Genomic DNA, 14,264 nt, shown 5'->3' on the forward strand with positions numbered 1-14,264 from the left:
CCTCTAATGGTTTTGACTTTCTAACATTTGATGTTAACAATTCTAGTCCTTCTTAATAGTGCTCTCTTTTCTTAGCAGTCCCTTATGGGCATTTAACTTGATTTTAATTTATTTTTTTTTTTAACATGGAGTTTTGAGTGTATACCTGGTGGTATCAATCAGCTTTGATTTTCAAAGATTGCTTCCTCCAAGCTCAAGAATAGCCCATCCCATCAAGCAGAGAAAGAAGCAAAGGTGGCAGGAGGCCTGTCTGCATGAAAAAAATGTTCCTGAAAAACTTCAAACACAAAAGGGAAGAATACAGAGTGTGGAAACCAGGTCAAGTGACCTGGGGGGAATGTAGACACTCCTTGAGCGTGCGGGGATGGGATTAAAGATGAAACCCACTGAGAGTCAAATCTGGTGAGGAAAATGAAGAGCAAAAAGAAAAGTTTCTGCATGTTCACGAGCAGCAGGGAGGGTGTAAAGAAGATGGAGTCTGACTCTTTTGGTGGTGCTCAGTGAATGGACAAGATGCAATGGGCACAAACTGAAATAGAAGAAATATCATTTAAACATAAGAAAAAATGTTTTCAACATGAGGGCAGTCAATCCCTGGAACAGGTTGCCCAGAGAGGTTGTGGATCCTCAAGCTGTGGAGATACTCAGAGCCCGGCTGTGCATGATCCTTGGCAATCTGCTCAAGCTCACCCTGCTTTGAGCAGTGTGGTCGGACTGGATGGTCTCCAGAGGTCCCTTCCAGCTGTAAGGCTGTGTTGGTTCTGTGAACTTTGGATGTTGAGTTATTTCTTTTACCACTGACACATGGAAAAATACTTTAAAGGTTTGAGAACACAAGCTAGTCAGTTATGTGTATAAACTTTTTTGAAAATTTTAGGGGGTTGTACTTTTGAGTTTTGTGTAGACAGTTACATCATAAAAATGAAATACAGAACTTCTGCAAGTGGAGTGATGCTTTAAGACCATATCAGTATAGTATTTTCATACTTTGCATAACAAATATTTTACATAAAATAAATCTCTGGTGGGTTGAGGAGTCAGCTTACCAAAGTGTCACCTCTTTTTTACTTATTGACCTTCCTTTGACATCCATTGCAAGGAAGCTAATTGTTCTGAGGCCTGGGTCTTTCTCCACGTGCTCTCTAAGAATGTAAGAAATTCCCAGCCGATTCAGAGACTGGCCCAGCCAGTCTGGCAGTCTGTCTTTGACTGTGGCAATGGGAGATGCTGTTCAGGGAGAGCAGCACTTGCCCAGTTTCTAGGGCCTCTTCCCCTAACATCAAGAATCATTGTTCTAAGATATTAGTGGGTGCATCCCTCTAAATAGATCGTTTATGGATCTGCTGTCTGAATTTTTCTAATCCTTTTTGTGATGGTTCCCAGCATTTCTTGGCTTTGCAGCCACCGTGTGTCAAACTGATGGTTTCAGAGAATGGTGGTTTCAAGAGCTTCTTCCTGAGCTGTAGCTACCAGCAGATACAGCTGTAACTGTTCAGCTGCATTGGTGGTGGTGCTTGTCTGTAGGTTAAAAGTCTTTAAAGAACAATGAAAAGAAATACAGAAATGCAGCAGGCTGGTTTGAGGGATTTTAGTACGTGACAGAGTTACATGAGAGCCATAGTAAAAAAAAAAAAAAAAAAAAGATTGTTGTCTTAAACAGTTCAGTAGTTAAAAAAAAGCTTCTGAAAGTGCGAAATAAGTATTTGACCTCCTCCTCTGCTAAGGTTTGTATTCTTAAGTATGGTACCACTGAGAAGACTGTCAAGAGCGAGCTGTTCGCTCCTTTTCAGCTGAGTGAAAAGATGCTTCAGGAGATCAGCACTGGTACAGGCACGTGTGGAAGAGGAGGCTTAAGTGTGGTGAGCAGAGGTTCTGGTTTTACTCTTTCACTTAGGAGGATTCTTTCAGCCTAGTCCATTTAATATGCAGTAGGCTTTGTGCAATGAGTTTTATCACATATTAGCAAAATATGGTCTACTTGGACATTGATGCCCTTATGTAGGCTATCCTGGCAGTGTTTTATTCGGAAACCACAAATAAATAAGTGGTGTAAGCGTGGCTTAAAGGTTTAGTGTACATTTCCTCTAAGGACTAGTTGAGAGAAGAATAAATCAGAATCTGCTACACGGTTATTACCCTTGTATGTACCTACCAAATGCCATGGATCCATTGTGGGTGTATTTGTTTATGAAAATATCAAAGGAATGGTACAATTTGTATGTAGGTACTTATTTACCTACAGTTAGAAAGAGTGCAGAGTTTGTAAATTTTTATCTGGGGACCTGCACATGCTATCTGCTTGACATTGAATAGAGCTTTTCTAATAATTGTTCTTAAAGATACCTGTAAATCAGAATAAGGCTTAATTTAAAAATGTCCAAAGTTAAAAATACAGAAAGCTTGAGGCTAGATATTAACAGGACTTTATTATGAAAATGTTTTGGTGGTGTTTGGTTTTGGGTTTTGTTTTGGGATGGTTTTTTTGTTTGGTTGGTTTTTTTGTTTGGTTGGTTTGTTGGTTTTTTGCTTTGTGGGGCGTGTGTGTGTGTTTGGCTGGAGGATTGCTTGGGTATCCAAAACAATGCAGCAAAGGTTGAAGTTGTTTTGTTGAAGTGTGTATGGTGTTCTAGATTAAAAGAAGGTGTATGGGTAGGTATATCCTTTTTTACGTTGAACGTAAGTGTGTGTATAAATGCCTATCTCCAAGTAGTCTTTCACCAATGCTGTTCTTTAAAGGCACATATTATTTAAGTTAATCTAGTTCTCTGTATTAAATTGCTATCTGAAAACCAGTAAGAAGGTGTGGGGGGGTTGCTGTTGTTTTTGTCTTTTTTATCTTCAGACTTAGTATGTGGCAATGGCTTGATGAAACATCATTAGTGAAGAAAGACAAGCTTATATATAAGTTAGATCACTGAGGTATATTTGGGTCTTTTTTCAGTTTCAAGGCCTAAAGGCAGTAAGAGGCAATAAGAGTTGTTACGTGCTGCTTTTAACTGTGGGTTTGACTATGGTAGCAAAGGTTCCTTCCCAAAAAGGCCTGAAAAAGCAGAATTTGAGAAGATGAAGGATTTTTTTAACATATGAAAAGCTAAGCACTTTCTAGAGTTTTTCTTTTTCTTTCTTCCCTTTTTTTTTTCCCTTTTGAACAGACTACTTCTTTCAGCAGCTAACTTCTTGGAGATTCTTCCATTTTTTGGAAGTTTGTTGTGGATGAAGTACTTCACAGTGAGAGGAAGCCAAATCAGAGTAACAAATTAAACTTGTTACAGAATTTAACTGAACAACAGAAACAGATAACAGGATTAGGCCTTCATGGACTGAAATTGAGGTTTTAGACCATTATTTACACCACAGAAGCATTAAATGTTGTGTACAGCTTGGAGACACTGATTGTTTGAACACAAGGATTTTGTATAGCAAGGTATCTGTTTGAAGGTATCATCTGCAGCTTGTCTGGCTTTGTTTTATACTATCAACAGGACCAGTCTTCTGTGAGTTGGAGCAGGTCCAGAGGAGGGCCATGAAGATGATCAGAGAGCTGGAGCACCTCTGCTATGAGGACAGGCTGGGAGAGTTGGAGGGGTTCAGCCTGGAGAAGAGAAGGCTCCAGGGAGACCTTATTGCAGCCTTTCAGTACTTGAAGGGGACCAACACGGAAGCTGGGGACAAACTTTTAGCAGGGAGTGTAGTGATAGGACAAGGGGCAATGGCTTTAAACTAAAAGAGGGTAGATTTAGACTACATAGAAGGAAGAAATTCTTTACTGTGAGGGTGGTGGAACACTGGCACAGGTTGCCCAGAGAGGTGGTAGATGCCCCATCCCTGGAAACATTCCAGGTCAGGTTGGATGGGGCTCTGAGCAACCTGATCTAGTTGAAGATGTCCCGGCTCATGGCAGTGGGGTTGAACTCAATGACCTTTAAAGGTCCTTTCCAACCCAAACTATTCTATCATTCTATGGTGAGCCTGCCACAGGGATGCAAAGTTGAAGTTAGCTGTCTCCATATTTTTAACATAATTAAAAATAGCGTATGTTTAAATTAAACATGAAAGTTTGCTTCTTATAATCTGTACTCACTTTATTCTCATAGTAGAAAAAAATATATAGAGAAGCTGTTGTTTTCCTTGTGAAGCCATGAGGAATGCTGTGGTTTATGGTAAGATTAGGCATGGGTTTAGGAAGAGGTGAGCAGAGCAGTTGTGGAGGCCTGGGTTGTGGTGAACCTACCTCTCCCGTACCTGATCTGTCCATATCCCCTTGCGAGAGCTGGAAATTGCACTGGCCTTGCTCAGCCTTCCCTCTTCAGAGTTCTCCAGAGCTTTGCCCAAAGCTGGATCCATGTTTGTATCTAACCAAAGTGAAACTGAGTCTGGGTTAGACCTTCCTTCTGATCCTAAAATGGACCTGCTCTGTCTCCTGAGTCAGAGGAGCTGAGGCGGTTCAGATGTGAGGAGGGGAAGGTGGGTGAGAAGTGAAGGTGTAGGACACAGTGGAACAGGAGAGCAAGAGATGGAAATAATCCGTGACTAATATGCGATAACAAGGGCACTCCTGCAAATGGTAGAGGTTATGGGTTTCTTAAGGTGAGGTGGTGGTGGTAGCAGTATTTTCCTGTCTGCTGTTTGTACTCAAATCGTAGGTGATGTTTCATATGTTTTAAAGCCTGGATGTATCAGTTATAAACTGTAATCAATTAAAACCTAAATATCAAATTGATACTAATTTGCACCAATGAGTTCTGCAGAAATAACAACAGGTGATGAATTAACCTTCACTCATATTGACAACTACAACTTTGTTTTGATTGTTTATTATACTTCATAATGTATTGTTGATTTTTTTTAATGTAATCAAGTAACACTGTTAGACTGTCACTCTGCCATTCTTACTGGACCCTGCAAGGAGGAACAGCAGCTTTCATATTCTGTGCTGAGCGCACGTGTGTGCACTGCTGTTAGAGTCCCTCAGCATACTATCAAAATAAAAATAACCGATACCTATTTGTTTTGCTTTGGGGGAGAGGGACTCAAACACTTAATGTTGAAAAAATCATTTATCCTACATGTTTAATGGTCACAGTAAATTTAGAGAGCACACTGTAATGTACAAGTGCCATGTGTTGCATTTCAGTGGTGAGCCAATGCTCCTAACCTTTTTGCTTGCAGGGCCATAAGAAATAGTTTTGGTGAGTTAAAAATAGGAACAATGAGTTCAAAGCAGGTTAAATCTTAAGAGTTTCATAATTCAGCTGGTTGTCCTGTCTGTTGTGGTCCTTTTCCGCATCAAAAGAAGCGTGGCCAGCAGGGCAAGGGAGGTGATTCTGCCCCTCTACTCTGCTCTGGTGAGACCCCACCTGGAGTACTGCATCCAGCTCTGGAGCCCTCAGCACAGGGAAGACATGGACCTGTTGGAGCAGGTCCAGAGCAGGGCCACAAAGAGTATCAGAAGGCTGGAGCGCTTCTCCTATGAGGACAGGTTGAGAGAGTTGGGATTGTTCAGCCTGGAGAAGAGAAGGCTCCAGGGAGACCTTGTAGACCCCCTCAGTACTTAAAGGGGGCAAACAGGAAAGCTGGGGAGGGACTCTTTATCAGGGAGTGTAATGGTAGGACGAGGGGTAATGGTTTTAAATGGAAAAAGGACAGATTTAGATTAGATATTAGGAAGAAATTCTTCACTGTCAAGGTGATGAGACACTGGAACAGGTTGCCCAGAGAAGTTGTGGATGCCCCATCCCTGGAAGTGTTCAAGGCCAGCTTGGCTGGGGCTTTAAGTAACCTGGTCTAGTGGGAGTTGCTCCTGCCCATGGCAGGGAGGTTGGAAGGGACCTTAAAGATCATCTAGTTCCAACCCAAACTGTTCTATGATTCCTGCAATGACTGTTCATTTCATTTCTGTCTACTGAGGCCCCTTAGACTGTTTCCTAAGCTGCACAGATTCCCTTCTTACTGTGATATGCTAAAATGGAGCCAGCAGCTCCTTCCTGCAGAAGAGCATCCAGGAGCCCAGCTGTCCTCACTGACATGTCTTGCCAGCCTCTGCAAACTGGCAAGGTTTTGTACTCTTTGCTCAGCAGGAAAGAGCTCTTGCTGCAGTAACCCAGCCTGCTTGTTTCAAAACGCATCCATCCTCTGCAGGCAGCAACAACCCTACCTGTCCGCCACCCAGAGACAGCACTGGCAGCTGCATTCTGTGCTTGTAAGTCCTTAATTCATATTTATGAGGATCTTTGCTTCTCTGTATAGGTTCAAGGTGCAAGTTTCCGGGGTTGGAAGGAGGTGACGTCGATGTTCAATAAAGATGACGAACAACAATTGCTAGCAGGATGCAAGTCTCCCAAATCCAAAGGGTGAGTAAAACCAATTGGTCTGTTTACTATCAAAATACACAAACTGGAACAGAAAATAGCTGTGCTAAGTAGTGAAGGTAGGCACTGAGAAGCAGTAGTGTTGAATTCCTGGAAGTTCAATCACAGACAAAAGTTTATGGGCGTTTCAGAATTATGTATAGGTTCAGCTTACAATGGATAAGGCATGCCGTATTAGGAAAGGACGGATATTTTTAGTTCTGTCAAGAAGCAAAGAGAATTTAGCTGCATAATAATTTTTTACCGTAGAAAAGGAGTAAAGGTTTCTGAGTAAAAGTGTCATTCCCACCCTCCCCCTTAAGGATTAATTATAGTTGAATTTACAAATTCCCTTTTTTACATGCTTTACTTTCTCTTTTGAAGTCTTGTCTACACCTAAAAAGGTTAAGTGGAGTAGCTATACCCAGGATCTGCAAATCTTCCCTGTCAGAGCTGAGGTGCTTACTTGGAACAGTTCCGCTGCCGGCTCGGTTAGAGCTGTTCTCTGAACAGAATAGACCTTTTCCCAGAACAGACTATTTTGCTGTTACAAGTATACGTAGGCTTTACCTACATGTGCTGCCTACCTTGGTTACAAACAGGAAAAAATGTGCCACCTTTCAGTATAGCTATTCCAGCTAAATATTAGATTTAGAAGACTTGCTGTAGTATGTCTTGTTTCCAGTTTACTTTGAAATACATATATTACAGTATGCAACTGTATATATGTACTTGCAGAGGGGGGTGGGTGTGTGTATAAACAATTTAGAATATAAATACATGTATTGCCATTTCCATTTGAGCCTGTTCAATAACACTTCCCAAAAGTTCCCAGCTACTGTCCCTGTACAATTTTACGGGTATTAGCTTGCTTCAGGGATTCTTTGCAATTGATGCTGAATATAATAATCAAGAAACCCTGTGAAGAGAGCAGAAGGATGAAATCAGAGTTACCGCAAATGTAGAAAGCTACTTTAGCATTACTACGAAAACTGCCTGTATTTTAAGTTTGTGGGTATTTCCCTATAACTCTATACCACGATTTTTATTTTACTTTTAAAGAAAAATACAACTTTTGAAGTGCCTACTCATGAAATATGAGAAAAATATTCTGAGTCTGTGACTGGCTTTAGCAAGATGAAAATTCTGAATAGTCTAATTGTAAATACAAAATTCAGGAAAAGTAATTTTAAAGGTATTGGTTCAGTTGCTTCTAGTTAAATACGATAGTGTCAAGCTTTAATTAATGGAAAAAAGCTCTTCTAAATAGAAATACTAAAAAAAAAATTCAATGGTGGTTGTATTTGTGGCTAAGGACTTTGTATGCTCCTAACGTTTAGCTCATTGAACCCTGAAGGTTGTGTGTTTCATCACTGGTATTCAGCCTTTCCTTGTGGTCCGTTATTTTATTATAAACTTAACCCTGCATATAAACTTATGCATAAACATTTGACATTCTGTATTTTAAATACTCCACATTGCAAATATGAAATAATTAATATTGAAGGTTCTTAACAGGATAAAAAATGTAATAATATGAGTAGCCTTTCAAATATCTTTTTGAGAGAGAAAATGTTGTTTTTTCTTAGTTTTGGGAGGGGAATTTTGGGAGTTCTTACCAGAAATACAAAATAGCTGTTTTCAAAATATTGTGCAGATCTTTATAAAAAAAATGCTGGTGTCTTTAAAGTCTTAATACTGAGTACATCGACTATTTTTGGGTATAAGGTTTAACTGGCAAGGTGATAACAGGTATATGAAAGTGAGGAAGATAGTAAGTGATCGTTAAAGCTGGTGGTTGACAAGACATTTTCCTATTCCTTCAACTACCCTAGCTCTGGGTTTGCTTTTTGGGTTTTTTTGGTTAAAGTCCTAAATTTTTCTAATGCATGCTAAAATACTTCATACCTTTCCAAAGGCAGTTCAGTGTAATTCACCGGTGCGGGGTGAGGAGTCTAAGTTCTTTTGTAGTAGGAAATGGCCGTACTCAGTCCACTTCGGATTTATCAGAGCAAGATTCGACTGCGTTTAGGTTTACATGTATATGAGGGTGTTTTTCCTGAAGTTGACAATAAGGGATGTGCTGTCATAGGCTCACAACTGATTAACATTCCTTACTATAAAACATAATAAAATAATTGAATGCTTATTAGTAACTATTACATGCATTGTTAAATGAAGAAATTAATCACCTCATCATTGTTATTTTCTAGAACAAACCTGAAGTTAAAGGAAGAGATGAAGTCTGAAAAGAAGCCAGGTTTTTGGGACAGTTTGGTGATAAAGCAGAATGTCCCATCTAGGAAACCAGATGAGATTGAGGGATGGGAACCACCGCAGATTACCACTGCTGACTCTACCAGCGACGCAGCAGCTACTTTAAGTGACTATACAGCCTGGTCAGGCTGGGAAGATGAAACCAAAGGCTCCACAAAATACACAAACCTGGCCAGCTCAGGAAACAGCTCCAGGTGGAGCATCAAATCAGCTGGAAAGCTGGTTAGTATTAGACGTCAAAGCAAAGGTAACCTTACTGACAACTGGGAAGAACTAGAATGATGCTGGTAATGTGGAATACTTTATAGATGATAAGAGAAAGGTTCCATGATTTACTCGTGTGTTTAAACCAAAATCAAATCTGCTCAATATTGCACCTTTATACAGTACTTTGTTTTATTCAGATTGTTACAAATTTTTGCTCACCTGATATAAATTTTCTTATTACATTGTTAAATAGCTATGTTTTCCACACTGAAAAAGGTAGAGAATCTATTTTGTGCCTATATTTCACATTCAGACTCTGCAGTATGTTGGATTGTTGGTTTTACCAAAAAAAAAGTAATTCCTTAGTGAATGTATACACTGGTTGTAAATTTGACTGCCTTATGTAGGAACTTCCACTAGCCTGAGGTCCTGTTTTTATTCTGGTATTTGAGGGCCACTCAAAATTTTAGTTTTGATGCTGTCCCTTTTTAACTAAGAATAGTGATCTGTTGCCTGCAGGGAGAATGCTTATACTTAGTAGACTGTTTTCCAAATCTTCAGCCTCAGCGTATGCTTCAGCTTGTGCACACAAGATGCTCGACTGTCACAATGTGCTATACTGTGTATGAAATGGGAAAATACTATCCTAAGGTAATTCCTTCCATCACAGGATCTTCACCAATAGTCAGGTCAAATGGGTCTTCCAGGGGTTTGGTTTTGGTTTTTATTTTGAACTTTGTTTGACAAAGCTAAGCTTCTCAGTTTTTGAGATGCTTGTTAAGCCAAAATTAAAAATGATTGAAAATTTGGAAAGCAGCAGTGAGTAGAGTATAAAAAGATCTCGATATTCAATATCTGTAGCCCTGAATCTAGGGGTAAGTTGCTTCTTACGGAAGGGCATGTGTTTTCATTTTTACAATAGCTGATACTTGTTCTACAAACAACTTTTTTGTTTTGTACTGTATTGTTCTCGCCCCCAACCCCATAAGCAGTGATTGCCAGAGTGATACTCTGGCATTTTCAGGATAACTGAGTAACTGAGCCATTGCAAGTATGTGCATGCACACAACTTCTGAAGCATTTTTGTTATAAAGCTCAGTCTTATTAGCTACTGATATTTTAATTTTTGGTAAAAGAAGGTGAAGTGTTAAACTTGAGATTTGAAATGTATATAAGAATACTAAAAGTGCCTCTTTCTAGCATATTGTCTCTCATTAGCAGTGCGGCTGATGTCAGGTCCAAAGTTGGTTTCTGTTTTGTTTGTATGACCTACATAAATACTACTTTAACGTTCATGGAAAAAAATCAAACCAAAAGTTTCATAAACAGCCTGAACAGTAGGCCTTTTCTCTTTCCTGATTGTTAAACTGGTATAACAGAACTGAAAACTTGTTGACTGCCTAGCAATATGGCCAGTACAGTCAGAAGATCAAGTTAGCATTTTAGAGAAAATCAGCATTTTCACAAGAAAGCATATACCTTTATATAATGGATATCTCGTAAACCTATTTTTGCAAGAAGCTTGTGCTGGTGAAAAGGGATGCATGCCATTTTCTTCTAAGCTTGTACCTTGTTTCTGTTACTGCCACGTGACTCCTTTCTTAGCTGTCTCTTTCTCCTCTCTCTTCCAATTCATGTATAGTTTTCTGGCTTACGGTTCCTGCGTAGCTTTTTTTTTTTTTCCTTTTTTTATTGAGATTCCTGTTGAGATGTGCCTGGAGGGAAACTGTAGCAAAATGGGTGGGTTTTTTTTTTGTTTCTTTGGCTTTTTTTTGTTTTTCTTTTTTTTCTGGTTTTAATAGGATGTTAAAAGACATTGTTCTTAAGTTTACATAAAAGAACATCAGTGTTTTGTGCTACAAAACAGAATCTTGTAATGGCAAATATATTTGTAAAATTGGCATTATATATTTAAAAAAATACTAATAGAGGAGAAGGGGTTAGCATTTATATCACGTCATTTAGTCTGTGAGTAAACCCCGTATTTGCCTTTGGCAGGTACATATGCTGAGGTTAATTATAGGAAAGAGGATTCTTGGGTAAAGTATGCTGCCTTTTATAGTTTATGGAGTACCCTCTAAGGCATGAGCTAGTATTTCGTTTGGTTGTTGGTGCTGACCTAAAAGAACAGAAAAAGATCTGCTGGCAGCCCTCAATATTTTGCTGGGAAAGATGGGCTGAGAACTTTTAATTTCCCTCCTGAAGAATCTATTTATACTGTGACCAGTAAAGGTTTTGCCTTGCACATTTTACTGTCAAGTGCCTGTTTCTCACCTTGATGATGCGTTTGATGCGCAGCTTAACTGCAACATTTTTCAATTTGTTTTTAATTGTATGATAAAGAAGATGCTCACAAAGCTGAAGCCTATTATAAAACAAAATTACATCTGAGTGGGAAATCGAGATATGTAAACTTAAGGTTCAACTCCTAGTGATGAAAGTTTTTGTGTGCTTTTTAGGTGATATTTCCTCAGAAATAATCGTTCTAAGGATGAACATTATTAAATTTAATATAATTTATTGTTATGCTTTAATAATGTATTTGTCTTTTGAGAACTCACTGGTGTGAGCTTTTCTTCTTTTACGTTTATAAACTTGTCTGAATTTTCAGAACGGGGTCCTCTTTTTCTTTTACCTTCTTTGATGCTTAACTACGTTATACATTTATGGGCTTAAGCTATACACAGCTCCATATGTGGAATAAGTGTAGAATATGTCCCTAAATATTTGTTTTGAAACTGCATTTCAATCTATGTGAAATGGTTTAGAAGAAGGTAGCATTAAGATTGTATGATAAGATTGCACAAAATAAAGTATAGTTTATATTGCTTTCTCGTAGCCAATCTGCATGATTGTTGGCGTGGTTTTAACGGGAATTAAAAGCTTCATGTGGCTGTAACTGGTCACTTAACTCTAAGCAAAGTTCTTTCTGAGTATTTTTATTTATTAGCATCATTTGAAAAGAAAAATAGTATTTTCCATATGAATAAAGATTTAGTTTGAACTGAAATGCCGCTGCCTTTGATATTTTTTTGGGGTCCCATTTTATTTGTCTCGTGAGTCTATTCCCATCTGCGTGGACGTTACTTGCATCATCGCAGAATACGGCCAAGGGAGTAATAGCTATGTTTGTCCAAACTCAGTGAATCGTGCTGCCTCAGGAGCTGCAGCATCCTAGACTTAAAGCATCACCCATTACTTTCACAGTGGGAAGAATTCATTAGTTTTGACAAACGGCAAATACTTTGCTTTACTGGTATTTATGGGTTTAAACACTTTTTTTTTTTTTTTCTTAATTTATTGGCTGTTATGAAAGCTTGGGCAGCACAACATTCTTTCCCTGAAGATTTCGCCAGCTCCATGTAAACTGGAGGACCTGGAATGCTTTTGCATACACGGGCCCCATAAGGAGGTGAGACCTGCACGTCCTGGGCTGTGCCAGAGTGAGAGCAGCCGCTGTTACCGGTAGATCGGCTACAGAAAGAAGCCTGTTGCCACCTTCTCATTCTTCTGCTCTGGTCTGCTGGCTTTGTTGCTGTCTAAATAGACTTAGCAGGGAACATTTAGGCAAAATGCTTCTTATCAGAGATTGTGAACTAGCTGAAACAGAAAAATTTATTCATACAAGTGACATTCTTAGGGAAAAAAACCCCTATATCGTGATGCCTCTGCCTGTACCCAGGTGGGTCAGAGGCGCACATCTGGGCAGGTGAAAGGGAGGGGAGGGACCTGCATCTCCAGGCCCTGGGGAGACAAGGACCCTGCCCAGGTGAATTTGGAATTCAGCCTGGCATCTGTCTCCATTTCCAAAACTTTTTGAAATGCTTGTTAGTGTATATGAATATCAGATGACAAAACCGTATGTCCTACTGTACAGTCTGAAAAGACCATGAATGCACGTGTTATTTAGCTGTTTCTTGCAGATCCAAACTGTTCTTCTTTTCCCTGAGTGCCTGCTCTTTTTTTTTTTTTCTTTCTGATGTGCAAGTAAATGAAACCAGTGCTATGAAGAAGAAAAACAGTTTCCTAAAAGGCTTAGTCACTGGTGATAGTTCGCAAAGGTGTGCATCGTTAGATGTCTGTCTCCCAAAAATTTCCTGTAGCATGAGGCTGCTTTGTGCCATACAAGACAGGGAACCTGACAGATAGGCAAGGAATCCAGTTTAGAAACTGAAAGGAGAGAGCTGCATTTCTTTTAAGTGCAACCAGCATAATAGCAGAAAAAAAAATGCTTCTTATAGTTACAAAGTAATAAAGACTATGAAAACAACCAGAAAATAGGGATATAAATAATAGAAAATAATATGAAATATATAATAGTAATCAAAGTATAAGGAGAAGATGATTTTTCATATGATATTTACCAACTCCTATCGCTGATACTGAATAAAGAAATACTTGCTCTCTTTGGGAAGAAAATTTTCCTGTTCTGTGTCTAGTACTTAAAAAAAAAAAAAATGCAAGAAAGCTACTGTATTATTGTCAAGCCTGTAATAATCTGGTGAAAGCTTGGTGGCACTTAAATTTTTGTGCTCTTGAGACCCAAGTAACACACGTGAAATCTTAATAACACGGTTTGAGCTGTGAGCTTGCTATTGGGAAAGAAAAAGTGTTACTGTCTGCAGAGAAAAAACGCACAGCTGTATTTTGTAAGACTGGTTCATCTACTACTGAACATAATGATGTGATATTTTGCTGTCTAGTTGCTCTAATCCTTTGTACTGAGAAGAGTAATTGAGCGGTTGAGTTTAAATAATTTTTCAGAGGATTGGCTAGTTTAATTATTTGAGGTTGTATACTAAAACAGCTCAGACTTGATACAGAACCATTCCTTTAAAGTTAGCAATGTCTTCTGGCCCTTCTTCTCTTGTACCTCATTCCTTGAAGCCCACAAATGCTGTTTCCTTGAAGACCTTGTTTATCCAGCAGCCTTGCGATTCTCCACAAGCGGACACTGATAAATGCTGCTGGGATTGGAGGGACGTTAAAATACTGTGGTGCAAGTGTTTGTGCTGGAGAAAGGAAGGGAGACTCGCATATCCAGAGTCCAAGTATTGTACTTGGTATATTATTATTTTTTTGCTGCTAAAGCTTTCTTATGTGCAAGATAATTAATATTAATTATTCTTTGCTTTGTTTTATTTTTATACTTGTGCCCTGTTAGCTTTTATTTTGGTCACATATGCAAAGACCTCCTCTCTGATGACATAAAGACCTAATCTTTGCTGGTTCGCTCATGACAGGTACCTGCTTTCAGGCAGACTTGCCTGCGGTTTATTGCCTGTAAACAGTTTATCTTTTGAACATTTGGACAGAAACTTGGCAAGCAACATTTGACAGGACAAACAAAGGAAAACAAGCATCATTTCCCATTAGGAAGTAAACTATTGTTTGATAGGATGGAGCACAAGATTCTCAGAAGTCATACGACAG

General features: G+C 39.0%; 1 protein-coding gene across 2 annotated transcripts in view; it reads left to right on the forward strand.

Moving 5' to 3' along the window:
• TDRP (testis development related protein) overlaps positions 1-12,447 on the forward strand; it is a 30,213-nt gene extending 17,766 nt beyond the window's left edge. For both annotated transcript variants that reach the window (XM_074581707.1, XM_074581708.1), the window contains 2 exons: positions 6,247-6,350; positions 8,561-12,447. In XM_074581707.1, coding sequence (XP_074437808.1) covers positions 6,247-6,350; positions 8,561-8,906 — 450 coding nt within the window. In that variant the 3' untranslated portion in view covers positions 8,907-12,447. The remainder of the gene's footprint in view (positions 1-6,246; positions 6,351-8,560) is intronic.
• Positions 12,448-14,264: the final 1,817 nt, after the last annotated feature.

The sequence above is a fragment of the Larus michahellis genome, chromosome 3 (genome assembly GCF_964199755.1).
Source record: "Larus michahellis chromosome 3, bLarMic1.1, whole genome shotgun sequence".
Lineage (NCBI taxonomy): Eukaryota > Metazoa > Chordata > Aves > Charadriiformes > Laridae > Larus > Larus michahellis.